The sequence below is a fragment of the Coturnix japonica genome, chromosome Z (genome assembly GCF_001577835.2).
Source record: "Coturnix japonica isolate 7356 chromosome Z, Coturnix japonica 2.1, whole genome shotgun sequence".
Classification (NCBI taxonomy): Eukaryota; Metazoa; Chordata; class Aves; order Galliformes; family Phasianidae; genus Coturnix; species Coturnix japonica.
Window position 1 is genome coordinate 30,122,075 of NC_029547.1, and position 15,609 is coordinate 30,137,683.

At 37.4% G+C, this 15,609-nt stretch overlaps 1 protein-coding gene across 3 annotated transcripts in view; it reads left to right on the plus strand.

Annotated features, from left to right (window-relative positions):
• Positions 1-15,609, plus strand: part of ADAMTSL1 (ADAMTS like 1) — a 382,509-nt gene that overhangs the window by 274,564 nt on the left and 92,336 nt on the right. For 2 of the 3 annotated variants that reach the window (XM_015849101.2, XM_015849103.2), the window contains 4 exons: positions 353-464; positions 1,386-1,524; positions 10,606-10,656; positions 14,538-14,742. In XM_015849101.2, coding sequence (XP_015704587.1) covers positions 353-464; positions 1,386-1,524; positions 10,606-10,656; positions 14,538-14,742 — 507 coding nt within the window. The remainder of the gene's footprint in view (positions 1-352; positions 465-1,385; positions 1,525-10,605; positions 10,657-14,537; positions 14,743-15,609) is intronic. The other variant, XM_015849102.2, reaches the window with a different exon arrangement.

Genomic DNA, 15,609 nt, shown 5'->3' on the forward strand with positions numbered 1-15,609 from the left:
CAAGTTTTACTTTGATTTGTAATCATGTTTCTGTCCATCTACAGAAGAAAACAAAACAAACAACCAGATTATACTGTCAGCTCAATTTGTCATATTTTTGCTTCTGTTTTTCAGTCTCAACTTTGATGATGTCTCTTTGTTTTTGGAAAAAAAAGAAAAGGAAGTACAGATTGAAAAACAGTGTTTCCTAAACAGTACAACTTGTTGAAAATGTGGAGAAAAGGCAGTACTGAAACTCTTCTAAGTTGTCTTGAAAAAAAGAAAAATTAAAAAAGAAAAATCAATAATACTACTGAGATCGGGAGTTTGGTGTTAATATCTGGTTCACCTTTTATCATTTCACCTTTTTCAGATCGTCTATGCTGGTCCTGCTGACAGTTCGGTCCAGTTTATCTTCTATCAGCCTATTATTCATCGATGGAGAGAAACTGATTTTTTCCCTTGTTCAGCATCCTGTGGAGGAGGTAAAAATTTACCACTGTATTCTAGAAACAGTCATATGTGGGAACACAAGAAAAGCTGTTCAGAGCAGCAGCTGTGGAGCAAGATAAACAGCAGTCATATGTACACATATCTGTTCCAACCTCTAAACTGAGATTTACTCCTTTAAAACAGGCAAAATCTATGTATGAAAGTATTTACAGCTAAAAGAGGGGTGAGATGTAATAACAGTGGTAGTATCCTTTGCATTTTTTCATCCTTTAGACTCTGTACTTAATACATTTGAATATTCACATGATTGCACCTCATTCTACAGCTGTCAGATATAAAGGACTTATGGGATTTGCACCCACTCTGGAATCACAGGATGTCTCCCTTCTTCATTTCTCACTCACCTTAATCAGCAGCTTTACCCTTCTGAAATGAAACTGCATGTAGGAATCTCAGTGTCCAATAAATCTCAGACTCTGTTTTTTCTTTTTGCTTTAGACATCTGATTTTGTAATGACCATACTGGTTACCCTTGGTTTCTTACTGCACATAATTAGAGCAGGCAAGATCATGTTTGTTCAATGTCTGCTAGATCCTCCTAACATTCTGAGGGTATTTGAAAAAGATACCACCTAATGAGATGGATGCAAGTTTTTGCATTACATTTAAGCATATCCTATGATCAGTTAGGAGGATATCTCAAACTACAGAAGTCATCAGCATTAGTAACTACTTATCCTTTGGTCCAGCATTTTAGATATTTAAGTTTTGAATGTTTTATGATGCGTGAATTTTTGTAAATAAAGCTGTTATTTTTAACTTTGTAAAACTGTGGCTGCTGTGGCAAAATCACGCATATTTTCAGCTAGCCTTTTACAAAAACAAAACTTACATGTATTTCAGACAGAAACAAGAAAAACACTACATATTATTTCACCCACTGTGTATTACAGGTTATCAACTGACTTCTGCTGAGTGTTTTGATCTGAGGAGCAATCGGGTAGTAGCAGATCAATACTGTCACTACTACCCTGAAAATATCAAGCCAAAGCCAAAACTTCAGGAATGTAACCTGGATCCTTGTCCTGCAAGGTCAGTTGGCTCTAATGTTGAGTCCAGTTTAAAAATGTGAAGTAAGAAAATATTTTGTTACTGCTGTTGACTATGTCATTCAACCTACAGAGTATTTCAACCTTCTTCTCATGTTCAAGAACTATTGTATAGAAAAAGACCTCAGTTCAGCACCTGCACGTTACTGGAGCTGGATTTGCAATTGGTTGTTTCTTCCTCACAGATTGCATTTTGCCTCATTAATCATTATAAAGAAAGAGAAAAAAAATTGTCCATCATCAACACATATCCCTTAGGTCTTAGAGAGGTGGGGTAAAAATGTTGGAAAATGATTGCCTGCAAAATTAGAGGAATCAGAGGCTTTTTTTATTTTTTTAATTACTATTGTTTGTGTTTATGTTTTCTTCTTGATAAAAAATATAGTTGCAGTCATGGCAGCTAGTAAAAAATGTAACATGGGGATTTGCTGCAACTTGAGCCTGCACACAAAACCCTCTCTACCTCCATGTCAAACATTCTTCCATGGAAGATTAATAGTAAAAATATCAAGATCGTGGAGTCAGATTTCCCGTGTATAAGAAGAGGAACAAAACCACAGAAAGGAATGGTCTTTTGTTGCACTGACTTCCCTGAACTTCAATGAAAGTCAGTCTGTGACCACTCACAAACCTCAAGCATTTATTTGTGTAATCTAAACCTCTTGGTCCTCTTGTGTGGCTTTGCTAAAAGACATTCGAAGGCAACTCAGCAACCGTACATAAGGAGATGTCCACTTATTCATCTGATCCTTTCTTTCTAGAGTAGCTTTACATCAAGTTTGATAAAGATTTCACAATCAAATGTTACATGAAAATACATTATAGCCTTTCAGATTACTGGGGGTTTCCATCAGGAAAAAAAAAAAAAAAAAAAAGCCAGGAGAAGAAGGATGCTTTTAGAAACTGCTGGGATGATGATTACATGACTGGGGGTAATTTCTTCCCAAACCAACTGTAACAGCTTCAGACTAGGTAAGCGTTGTGGCATTATCAGAGCAGAAAAACCTGTCCAAGCTCAAGGACATTCATTTTATCTCTTCTAAAAAGCTTGCATTAAAGTGATTTTCATAACTACAGATAACACTCCAATTTCTTCATCACTAAAGATATATGAAACCAAAATGTATGACAGTTTATACTCCTTTTCTCTGGTAAATTCATTTTTAATGGCAGCTCTTGTTGCAACAAATTAAAAGCTAGATATATTATCAGGCAGTTAGAAATGAAAATTTCCCTGAATTATTAAGTGAAAATACCAAATCTCAAAATTCAGTATTGTTTCAACAGTATTGCACATTCTTTAACTTACATATTTTATCATCTTTTTCATTAGGATGCCTTAAGCATATTACATGAAGAATTCAACTTAAGTAGGGCTACGTGAAAAGTATTTCCTGTTGAGCATGTACTCAGAAATGATTGCCTTCCCACAATGCAACAAGACTATTTTTATTTAGCAGTGTTCTGCCCAGTTCAGTATTTAGTTTCACTTGTTCTAGTTCATTCCACCAAGTATATATGTGTATATTTATATATATATATATATATATATACACACACACACAGTTTTTTTCAGGCTACTTAAATATATTAATAATGCCAATTAGAAACTTTACTATAGAAAATACCCTGTATGTTTTCCTTGGTGGCTTCCTCAAATCAGAAATGACGCCTTTGAATTTTTTTAAGCAAATGTCAGTAAGGTAGGGTCCGGGTCTGATCAGGGAGACATATAGACATATATATGAGTGCCTCAGAAAACACGGTTGCTGAAAGATGTGAATTAATATGGGTTCTGTCTTTAAGATTCATATTTTATGGTAGCAGTAAGAAAACAACTTGATATAACTGTTTGTTTTTTTCTTAAAACCTAAGTTGCTATTTTGGGGAGGGGGGTGGGGGGCGGAGGTTAAATACAGCTCTGAGTCAAATGCGCATTTTGCCTCAGGAATTTGTACTGAGGGTATTTTCCATGCTTTTCCCAATAAATTTAAATGACATGTGTAAATACTAAGACAACTGCATAGAGGAAAAAAAATAACTTCTGGGCAGATTTCAGGAAGCAATTTTTGTTTTATGTAAGACATACCAGGGCAAAGTTGTTGATATAAAGACCCAGAGGGGAAGGGGAGTCATTTGGAAGCACGGCTCTGCCATCCTGGGGTACAGGCAGTAACAGAAAGCAATTGGCTTTTTGGAGACATCCTCACAGAATGCCAAATTGCAAACGATTATTTCCAAAAGTGTCTTTGTAAAGAATTCAATCACCAACAATGGACAAAAAAAGAGGATATCTGCAGTAACCTCTGGAATCTCAGTGCTTTCTTATAGTCAGGAAGGGCGTAGGTGAGGCAGAACAAAGGGTTGGGACTGTGAAGGAGGAGGCATCTCGGCACTGTAGAGCATTTGCCATGTGACAACATTCTGCTCTTCCAGTATAAAACAAAGATCACAGTTCTTTTTCCTGGCAAACTCAGTTCCAGTGAGGCATATCTGATTAGTGGCTGCTGTGTCTTCTTATGGTATGTCAGTGAATGCCTCAAAAAATAATTTTGGAAGACTACAGCGACGCTGAATAAAACAACCAAGACAGAGAGGTTACATGAGAATTTTCAGCAAGGGACAGTCTGAAAGAGAAGATAAGATGAATATTATGACTGTCGTGTAAACTTCCAATTACTTATCTCTTTAGGCCTACTGTGTGAAAACTTTCCACTTTATTGTGCTCACTATGAAAAATAATTATCAGCATTCGCATTATGACTAGTAAAAAAATAAAAAATAAAAAATAAAAAAAATGAGGCTGAGCAATGTGGAAAATTGATCTTTTTTTTTTTTTTTTTTTTTTTTTTTTTTTTTTGAAGGGGTGGGAAATACAGTTTTTTATATTAGAGTAGAAGCAGTGAGTGAAAGGTTATGTCAATTTTATCAAGTCTATCCCCTTCAGCATGGCTCCATGCAATGCACTTATTTCAAGTCTTCAGTTAATTGTGAGTCTTTTAACTATCCAAAACTTTACAGTCTTGAGGGTTTGTAGAGGTGTTTTTAGCTGTCATCAGTATCCTCCTGACTGATATCTTCTAATAAAAGGAGAAAGGATTTTTTTTCTGCTCTGAGAAAAAGAAGTCTGTTTAAACTTGACTTAACAGGGCGTGCTAAAGACATACAGAACAAATCTGACATGCTGTAAATTGAACATACCATTCCTTTTATAATTCAAAGGCATTCCTCCAAAAAGCAATTTTCACAAATGTGTTGAAGATTTTTATGCCACTCATCACTGTGAGGTACCCTCTGGAGTAAAATCACTGCTGCTTCTAGATTTCATCTTCAGCTTTTAGGTTGTATTCCCAGCCGCGTCATGCTTTGTTTTTACCTATCTGTTCTATTGTTTACGTCCTACCTATCTCTGAAACACATTAATATGTCCTTCTCTGAGTCACAAAAGCTCTCCTGATGTTTTTACCAGGGCATTTCAATGCTGTATAAAGATTTCCAAAGGCAACTTTAGCAAAGACTCTAACTCATGCAGCAGTTGTCTCAAAAGCATCGCAACAGCAAGCCTCTAGCAAGTGGCTGTTTTGTCACTTTGCTGAATATGCCAGCCCAGTCTGCACAAGCAATAACCCTAGAATCTTCTAGAACACTATCAGTAAGCTCACAAACAGAAATGATGGTAGAACTGGTGGGAAAACTTTGGAAAATTCTGAAGTTCAAGCAAGATTTTCAGTACCCAAAGATCTGAAAGAATTCTCAAGCATGCATGGTTTGTGGAGTCCTCCAGAAAAAATGCAAGCTTGTTTTCTTTCCCATCACGGTTTTCTCTTTTGGCATTCTCACTTAACTATTATACCCCTAAGCAAATTTGCTGATGACACCAAATTGAGTTTTTGCACTTGGGTCAAGGTTAATCTCAGATGTGTATACAGCCTGAGAGAAGAACTCCTTGAGAGCAGCTCTTCAGAGAAGGACTTAGGGGTCCTGGTATATTAAACCTCAATGTGAGCCAGCAGCGTGCACTTGTGGCCTGGATTGCCAATGGTGCCCTGAGCTGTACCAAAAGAGGAAGGGCCAACATAGCAAGGGAGACGACTATCCCTCACTGCTCTGCCCTTGAGAGACCTCACCTGGAGTACTATGTCTGGATCTGGGGCCCCCAGCAGAGGAAAGATGTGTAGCTTTTGGAGGAGGCTGGAGGAGGGTAACCAGAGTCAACTAAGTTCAAGCGTAGGGTACAGACCATCTGCAGATACTCCTAATGCATAAAGAAGTAATTTTCTTTTCAAGTCAAATAGGCAAAAACTAGGATTGTTGGGTAGGGCAAAAGGCATTTAAATTAAGCTATGAAAAGAGTTTGTCAGAACAGGCAGGAAGGGTGGGCCAGGAAACATCCATCAGAGCAAATATATGAATAGCAGAGAAAATTCAGGAGGTAATTTATATTAAAGAAAGACAAAAGATAAGGAGGAAAAAAAAAAAAAAAAAAAAGAAGAAGAAAAAAAATTTGTGAGGATTGAATCAGGATGCATCAGGTAATCACAAGTTGAGGAGGAAGTCCTTGCACTGTAGTAAGCATCAAACAGAGATATCTGTCTGTCCAATGTGAAGTTGTGGTAAATAGTCTGTTTTATTGCATCCTTCATCCAGAAGAGAACAAAATTAAAGCAAGTAGTGAGGCGGTCACTAAAAGATATTTGCACTGGAAAGTCCATTGTTAACACAACAAATTTCTGTACTTGTCTACATCAGTCTATATCCAAACCTGCATAAAATAATAAGCAGAATTAGAAAGGTGAAGATTTTCAGAAGCATTACAGAAGTGGTGCAACAGGAAGTAGGTATTTTTGCTGCTTTGAAGTAGTAACACCTATTTCAAGTTCTGTAAAGTGCTTAGAATTTAGTAGTGTGTGGCAGCGATCATTAAACCATGTTTTCCAGCATTTCAATTCTGTACACCATAAGGAAGTAACTTATTATAAAGATGAAGTATTGTGCTGAATTTGCTGTCTAAAATGTGAGGTTTCTGGAGGGTGGCACAAAAGTAAAGCTTTCTCAACAATATCTCACACTGGTTAATTAAATATCCAATGAGAGTCCATTTTAAAAATGTTTAGGTAGGGGATAGTTGCCTTCTACCAACCTGCAAAGATCATTAGAAATCATTAAAAACAAAATACATCATAAATCTTCAAGTCCCATACTGATCAATAGCTAATCATTAAATCACTGATGCTTAAAGGAATTAACACAATGGTATTCAGACTGGTAGTGTATCTGAGAATTACTACACTCAGTACTTTCAAAAGTAAGCGTTCAAAACCAACATTGCCTGTACTAAGGTATTGCAGTAGATGTCATCAATCCTAGCAATGACTAGAAACTCTGATAATTTTAAAGACCAGCACATGGAAACCTTAGCAAATACCATCTTTTTAGGGATTTTGATATCTTTTTCTCAAGGCAGACAGTGATCTTGTAGCAGAAGGTGATGACATTCTGTTTTATCACTACTGAGCATTGTGCCAACTCGTATCATGCACCAACCTAGTGACAAGATTTGTAAAGTTAAATTTGAGACTTTTTCACAAGCCTGTAATCTGTCTAGTGACAATCAGAGCTCTCTTGGGATTCATGGCTTGGATGCTAAATCCTCGTCTTATGTTACATGATGAACTTTTTCATATCTCCCAGGTTTTCCTTTCACTTCATGAGTTTTTGCATGAGTCCCCATTGGGAAAGGAGTAGCAATTCCAGGAGTGCAGTCAGCCTTTCTCAGTCGCCATGTCCCTGCTCAGCTTGGCAGGTGCTAACACAAGAGCCAGGGACATGCAGAAAAGGGAGGCAGGAGGGGCTAACACGTAGTTCAAGAGTGTTATCAGGGAGCTACAGAACAGAGATGTTCAAGCTTGCCATTTATGCTAAGGGGTTAGCTTGAGTGGAGAAAGCTGTGCAGGAATACTTTCAAATAAGTATTTGCATGGATGGCAGACCTAGGTACAACACACCCACCTCTGGCATGTGCAGTTCCAGCTCCAGCTGAACATATGCCTTGGAAGAGCAATTTTACAGTCACTGTCAGTACTCAGAAGGAAAACAAACCAATCTGCAGAATATGTGGACACAGCGTGTAGGTCTGAGAGACATGAGAGGTTTCAGGCATGAGGGACACAACAGTACTTCACAACTGCTTCATGCTCCCCTGCTCCTTCTGAACCAAGTTTATTCTGGGTGTCGTATAAATTAATCCCATCTGCTACTTCAATGCCATCCAGAAATCTCAGTGCAGCAGAAAAATTATTAGTAGCTCTCTCTGTTAAGCTCATTAGTAGCTTATTTAGCACATTATCCTCTTTGTGTTGTCCAAGTACTGCACAGTGAACAAAGCCCATATCCTAGATCTTTTCCATATTTTTGTAGGATTATGATGTGTTGATAGGTTCATGGAATTTAAGCCACTCTGTCTACTGAAGAGGTGCAGATTCACCAAAATCATCTAGGCAGTACTTCTTCTATACTTTGCTTAGGTCAGCTTTTTTTTTTCTGTGAACTATGAATGCACACATGCAAAAAAAAAAACAAACAAACAAAAAAAAAAAAAAAAAACAACCACCCCGTCCATAAGACTAGCTTACAAAGATGCAGTTGCCATTAATGGTGCACTAACCAAATGCTTTTCTGCTTTGTCTTCAAATGGATATTTAAAACCATAAATGTAATCTTTTCATATCAGTGTCAGGGGCTTTGTCCTCACTTTGACCGTGGAGCTTACCTGAATCTGTGAGATCCAGTGTGTGAACCTTTGGCAGCCTCTCACATGCACAAGGGGCAACGTCAGTAATTCTGTGGAGCTTTATATGGTTTACAGAAATGCACTTTATGAATGTAGAATTCTTTGAGTGTCAAGCCTTTCCAATGACAATATTAATTTAGTGCTTTGTAAATGTTATTTAATCTTCATAACAGTGTTTGGATGTAGTACAGTTATTTCCATTGGAATGGCCTTGGATATTATGCATTCTAATACATGCAGACCTGGATTATGCATACAGACAATGTTTATTAGAAAGAAAATATTTCTCACTGCAATGAGAGAGAAATGTTTTGAAATCTGTTTCTTTCGTAGGCACTAGGTGCTTTTACAGTATAATTATTTCATTTCTGAACTTGGGATATTAATCTTTTTTCCAACCAATCCTCAGCAAGATGATGAGCTGGAAAGTGCAAAAGGCTTCAGAGTAGATCTTCAGCAGCAGTGGTAGAACAGTCAGGAAAACAGCAGACTCTCAAAAGTATGAACCAAAAGAAAAAGGAAAATGAAATGAAGAAGGGAAAAAAAAAAAAAAAAAAAAAAAGTTTCTTTCCATCTTTTTAACATAAAACTGGATTTTCTCAAACTTTTGCAGGCATTAACCAATCAAACTAAAACTGAAAAGACTTGCTAGGTGACCATAGAATGACTTGCTGGGTGGCTGTAGAATAAATGACCTATTTATCTTCTCAGAGTATCCCTGGACCAAATCCGCCATCCTCTGCATTTTTACATTTTGTGGAGATGGGCAATTCTTTCTGGATACAAATATGCAGACCCACATAAGGGACTCCTGTGACTGCAGAGATTTATAAACTGATACAGAGCCATCCAGGTCCCTATAACACACTCATGGGGTTTCTGCACCTTTCAGCACATTAGCTGGAAAATTCCAACACACTGACCTAATGCTGACTCTTCTCTGTGAAAACACAATGGAATCTATCCTTCTGTCACGGTCAAATTGCACAAATATATATATATGTGTGTTAGTATGTCAAGTCTCCTCTGAATATTTAGACCACTTAGAAGGAACTCTTTTGAGAATAGAGAATACTTTTTCCCTTCCCCCTCCTTTTATCCTTCCTCCTTTCAGAAATCCACGGCAACATAACTATCATCTCTCTTCTGTATAATACTCTCAAACACCACCTTCATTCTTTTCAGTGAGTTTCCTCTCTTTGTTACTTGGACTGGGACATGTTCTCTATTCTTTTACACCTAGTATTTACTCTTTGATGGTTCTGTCCACCCATCCCAAGTCACTTATTGCACCCTGGCTCTGACAGAGGTGATATATGAGGTGCTCTAGGATCATGTTTGACATTAATAGCCATGCCAGATAACTGGGAGAGGATGAGGGTAGAGAGTTACTCTGAGTCAGAATCTATCAAAATGGAAAAGTATGACATTCCAGGCCAGCAGTTCAATGAAATCTTATATTTGCAAATACATCGAATGATATCCATCTTGCAGATTACTGTCATGATAAGCAGTTCTGATAATTGCTAGTTTTTATCTACATTATTGCCAAACTGTCTTGACAGTGAAAAAAAAAAAAAAAAAAAAAAAAAAAGCAAACCAAACCAAAAACAACAACAACAAAAAACAGAAGCCCTGACAGGTTACTCTTCTCTCCAGCTTTTACTGTCTTCAAGGTAAATCCAAATGAAGAGACCAATTCTGAAGGTGAATGAAATTGGGTGGATTTAAGGTGGAAAGATAGAACAGAGGATATGAATTCTTGCATGGGAGTACTTTCAGTCCCTAATCCCAGCTTCTGTAAAAGCAGAAGTCTTATCTGAAGGGCAGAAACAACCATAAAGTAACTAAAAAAGGGTTTAATATAGAGCTCTCTGAACTGGACAGAGGGTCTGTTATCATCAGTGATCACTTCCAATCTAATTATCATGTGAGAATTTTTTTTTTCTTATGACAAATTATAACCGAGAAAGTCAAGTAATTAAAAAATTCATATGGATAATTTTGTGATAGTAGGCTGGTTCTTAGTAAAAAATTAGTATATTCATTAAAACAGAGTAGTAATTCATGGTTTATTATTTAATGACTTGGAAACTGTAAGATGAAAGCATGTGTTTTAATGTCATAGCAACTTACATAAAATATCTTCTTTGGTTCTCTGTTTTGATTTTGTTTTTGTAATGTTGTGTAAAAAGTTGTATAAAGTAATCATTTAGTATTTATTTTATTATGTGTACCTTCTACTCAGAGGGTTGGCATTATTGTTCCTAACAGTGATGGATACAAGCAGATCATGCCCTATGACCTCTACCATCCCCTTCCTCGGTATGTAAAACAATCAACCAGATGCTAGGATTAGCTAATACGTTTATTGATTTTTCCTCTTCCCTGCAATTCTGCTTTGCTCTCAAAATAAGATAACAGATGCTGCTTTCTTTTTGCTGTGAACTCCTGCAGATTAACCCAAAAATGTTCAACTACTAACTTTGTTGTTATAAATTCTATTGCTGCAGAACAGAAACAATATTCTAACCAAAGCACTAACATGGCTTTATTAAATGTGTGGTCCCTTTCTCTCTTCCCACAGTATTCCCCCATCCCTCCATCCTTTTCTCTATCACCTTTCCTTTTCCCTCCCTTTACTCAAATCTGAACATGACTGTAAAATGAAATATCATACCTTCTATCCGTCTGATGTTTCTGTTTCTTGCATGCTTATAAACTGTGAGATTTTTATTTCAGACAGTATTAGTGTTGTGTTCTGATCAAGAAAACCCACACTAATGCCTTTCTCAGGGGCATTAATCTGTTGGTTCCTCTGACAGCTCAGAGATCGGGGACAGAAATGGAATCAAGGCACGATGCATATTATTAATTATCTCACAATTAAAATGTCTTTAATGTAAGACTTGAGATTTTAATGAAGATAATTACATGAGCAATTACTTTTAAAGCAGGTAATAATGTTTGTGCTGGTAAAAATGTTTGATGAATGAGGGATAATAACCAGGTGATTCTGAAACACTGCTGGGACATGCAGTAGTACTGAATTAACTTATTGTGTCCCATGATATCTATTATGCAACAGAAAAAAACTCTGCCATACCATTAGTCTCACCATGGTGAGGAAGTGATCTCCATCAAATCGCAGTGAGGACTTCCTGCGTAAGTGCACAGGGTCCACAACAAATCACAAGCTTATCCCAACTTGATTGAAAAGACAAGGAGGAGAATAGCTTATTTCATAAACTGTAGCTGCTATTCATATTAGCAATCTTTATGTGTGAGTCATTAGTAAGAGTACATAGGTTGCTCCAAAAGTACACTTCCTAATTATTTTCATGGAAACAACAGCAGTTACAAGTAGCACAAGAACACTTTTTGGTAGAGCAAGTTCTCATCAGCAAACACAATTTTCAACATAGTCACCACCATTAGCTCTGCATTTTCCTCAGTGATGAACAAGAGCCTGTACACTGCATTCATAACAATGTGCACCAGTGGATGTGACCCACATCACTGTTGCCACTGCTGAAATGCACAATCCACCACCTCACTGTGCTCATACCTACTGTTTGGTCTCCATAAGCATTCAGCAAGTGTCAGTGAATGTCAGTGGGTGCCATTTTTTTTTTCTGCATGGAGGAATTCATTGCCACCTCATTGTTCCATCTGCACATCAATGTCAGATGCCATTGTGTCAGGGTGCCCCTCTGCTGCCATCTGTCAAAAGGCAGCAACATGTAGTGGAATATTGGTGGGAAGATTTGGCCTCTACTGCCATGCCACCAATATCTACCTCTGGTTTTGTGTGCCAATGTGATAAAATAGAAGGTATTACTTTCAAAGTAGCCCTTCACACTTTTTTTCTGGAACACTTTTTTTCTGTGTTTTTTATTAAAAAACACACACACACATAACTACGAACTTCAAAAATTAAATCTCTGTTGTTAGGGAATATAGAAGCTAGAATATTTATGCAGGATATAAGACTAGCTTTGAGAATGCTATATTTTATTTCAAATGTGTTCAAAGACCTTGCACACTGACAAAAACAAGCATGTATCAGTGGATGATTCAGCAGCACTTAACAGTGGAAGGATTGTATTTAAGGAAAAAGAATCCTCAGCTGGCAGCTGGGCAGAGGCTTTTTTACATCTGACGAAAATCCAAGATGAAGGATTAAAATGCCCTGAGGTGTTTGGCTTTCATTAACACTGAAAGCGATCAAAAGCCTGATATAGTTTCTCAAGCTTTTCTGTTTTCTCACCTCACAACAGTCCCTTTACATCCACTCTCCTGGCCACTCTTCTTGTAACATTTTTGCCAGAAGCTCAGGCTGCAACTGCTGTCCGGGTCATTTACCCCCCCTCTACTCACATCTGATCCTATGAATCCACAAGCAGGGCTCCAGTCTCCCTCCCTCAGTCCTAGAGGGAAGAGACAGAGGCAGGTCTCTTCACCAAGTCTCAGATGCACAGACAACAGAGAGTGGATAGACCACAGGTCTGTCACGAGTCAGGGCCAGGACAAGGGGACGAAAAATTCCTGTTCTCTCAACCCAGGTACCTCAGGAAAAGCTCAAAAACTAACAACAACAACAACAATAACAAACACAAAACAATCCCACAGTCGGACCAAATTGCTTGCCTAGATTCAAGCACCTCTGAATTGCCAAGGTGGCCAGAGGCACCCAGCAGCCTTTCCCAATAACTGCAGAAATTCCAGCCACAGCTGCCCAGTGCCTGGCTCAGGCTGGTGGCAAGAGTTTCTGCTGCTTACCAGTTTCACTTTGAACTCTCTTCAGTTATATTTGTGATAGTTTGAGACCTTAACTGAGACTTGTCCAGAAAATCCACAGGTAACACATTTGAATTATAAATGTCATGGTACTCAGCTATGACATATGGGGCTTATAGAGATCACACCATGACATGGTGTAAACATCATTTAACCACTTCTTTGCATTCAGACAGAGAATTAGTTGATGGCTTTACCATTCATAAACAACAATTAATATATGCCATTTCAGAGCACTTTAAGCCATTATCCAAGTGCAGGTTGTGCATAAATGTACTGGAGCTGATAAGAATAAAATGGACTGATACAATGAAAAATCAGAGGGAAAGATAGTTTTTTTTCATGTTGTTTAACAACTTCGGTGATCATGTGAGGTTAACTTAATGAGACTAATTACTTAGTTGTGACTACAAGAAAAACATCCTCACCTACCACTTTTTTTCTTTCTTTCCTGAAATAGGAACAGATGGGGATCTTACAACAATATTTAAAAACTGAAAAAAACCACAATCTTGTGACCAAAATAATATTTCAAGTATCTTTTTTTTTTCAAATCTCCTAGTAAAAATAGCCACACTCATAGCTATTGTAACAGTGGTCCTGTATCCTTTCTGTGACAGCAGCTTGAATATAAAGGAGGAAATACCAGTCTGCATTTTATGCAGACAGACATATATGCATATAAAACAATACATACATTATTGTATATGCATCATTGTGGGGGTAAAAAAATAAGCCTTATTCATGGCTTTTCTGACCATACACACTGCAATGTGGATTTGTCATTACAGCATTCAAATGGCACCTGTTGAGAAAAGGTAGTGTCTGAATTAGTCCCCCTGCTTCAGGTCTAAGAAAACAAGGCCTATGTAATTTATACATCCACAGCTATATATCCTATCAATATAGCTTCTTCTTCTCTTTGACAGTTTCCTCCAATCCTCTTATTTTTTATCTCCATAACTCAGTTTTTCAGCTGAAAGAAGCACTGCTTTTTTTTTTTTTTGCCTCTTCTAGCAAAAGTAACATTGTAAGTTCAGGAACAGAGTGAACCTCTAGCAATTTGTAACAGATTTCTCAGAATGCGGCAAATTATGAAGACATAATCCCATCAGCTAAATAAAAGAGATTATAATAAAATTAGTAGTCAGTTAATTAGTAGTAGTTAATTAGTAGTCAGAATTAATGTAGAGAGGAGGTTTTTACATTTAAGTCTGTAAATTAAAGATAGCACCTATTAGAGTGCTTTGTTGATATCACCACTTATGTGTAAATTTTTTCTGAGAGTAACTGAAATAAAAGAAAAACAACTTCAGGTAACCATTTATGCATTTATGGGGCCAGTAATGGGAACATCAGAGGTTCCCTTTGTTGACTCTTTTCTGTCACGTTTTGCTTTTTCCCAGATGGGAAAGTACACCCTGGACTGCCTGCTCCTCATCCTGTGGAGGGGGCATTCAAAGCCGCAGTGTCTCATGTGTGGAGGAAGACATTCAAGGGCATATTAGCCCCGTGGAAGAATGGAAGTGCATGTACACTCCAAAGATGCCTGTTGTCCAACCTTGCAATATATTTGACTGCCCAAAGTGGCTTGCTCAGGAGTGGTCACCGGTAATCTGTTTCACTTTGATGATTTCTTATTTTGTATATTGAAAGCACATCTTGTATGCAGAGAGTAATAGTTTAGTGAGCTTGTTGAATTAGAAACTTTTTTATTTTCCTTCATCTGTTTCAAATCACACTGTTTGCCTAAATACAGAGTAAATGCACAGGCTGTGTATTAATAAGATTTAACAGCATTAGGAAGAATGATGGAAAAATAAATCAGATTTGAAATGTTGATTAGTGATCCTCTACTAATAATAGACTGAGAACATAAATGCACACAACAAAAGCAGTAAGCTGTTCATGATCAGGTAATAGCACGTGTCCTTCTTCTTCTCAACTAAAAATTGTCATAAATTTCTAATAATTTTCTCAAAAATTATAAATCCATAAATGACTCTGTTTTTCTCCTATTCATGCACCAAAAAAAGATTGAATTCAGTTTCTCATCACCCTGATTTTTCTACAAGTGAGATGAGTTCTTAGAAGTTAAGCTGTTTTATCCACAGATGAGGTGTTCTTTATTGATTGCAAAGTGTTTAGCAAGCTGCTATCTAAGAACAAAGAAACACTGGTACTATCCATAGACCTTCCCACTGATTGTTAGGTTTGATCTTGACCCGTCCAATCACTTCTGAAACAATCCGCACACGGGGAAAGAGTGAAGTACCTTACCAAACATAAGTGAAAAAAGATGTAAGAAAGTGTCTTTGGGAAGAAAGCCTAAATAGTTTCCCATTCTGTTTGGTGCCATGTTCCAAAATAGCTAAGTGTCACCTCTCTTAACCCATAAGCTCCAGTACTTTGTGCAAGCAAAGCGGAGTGGCTCTAGATGAAGCTGACGGGGTGTTACTAAGCATATCCATTTTGGGA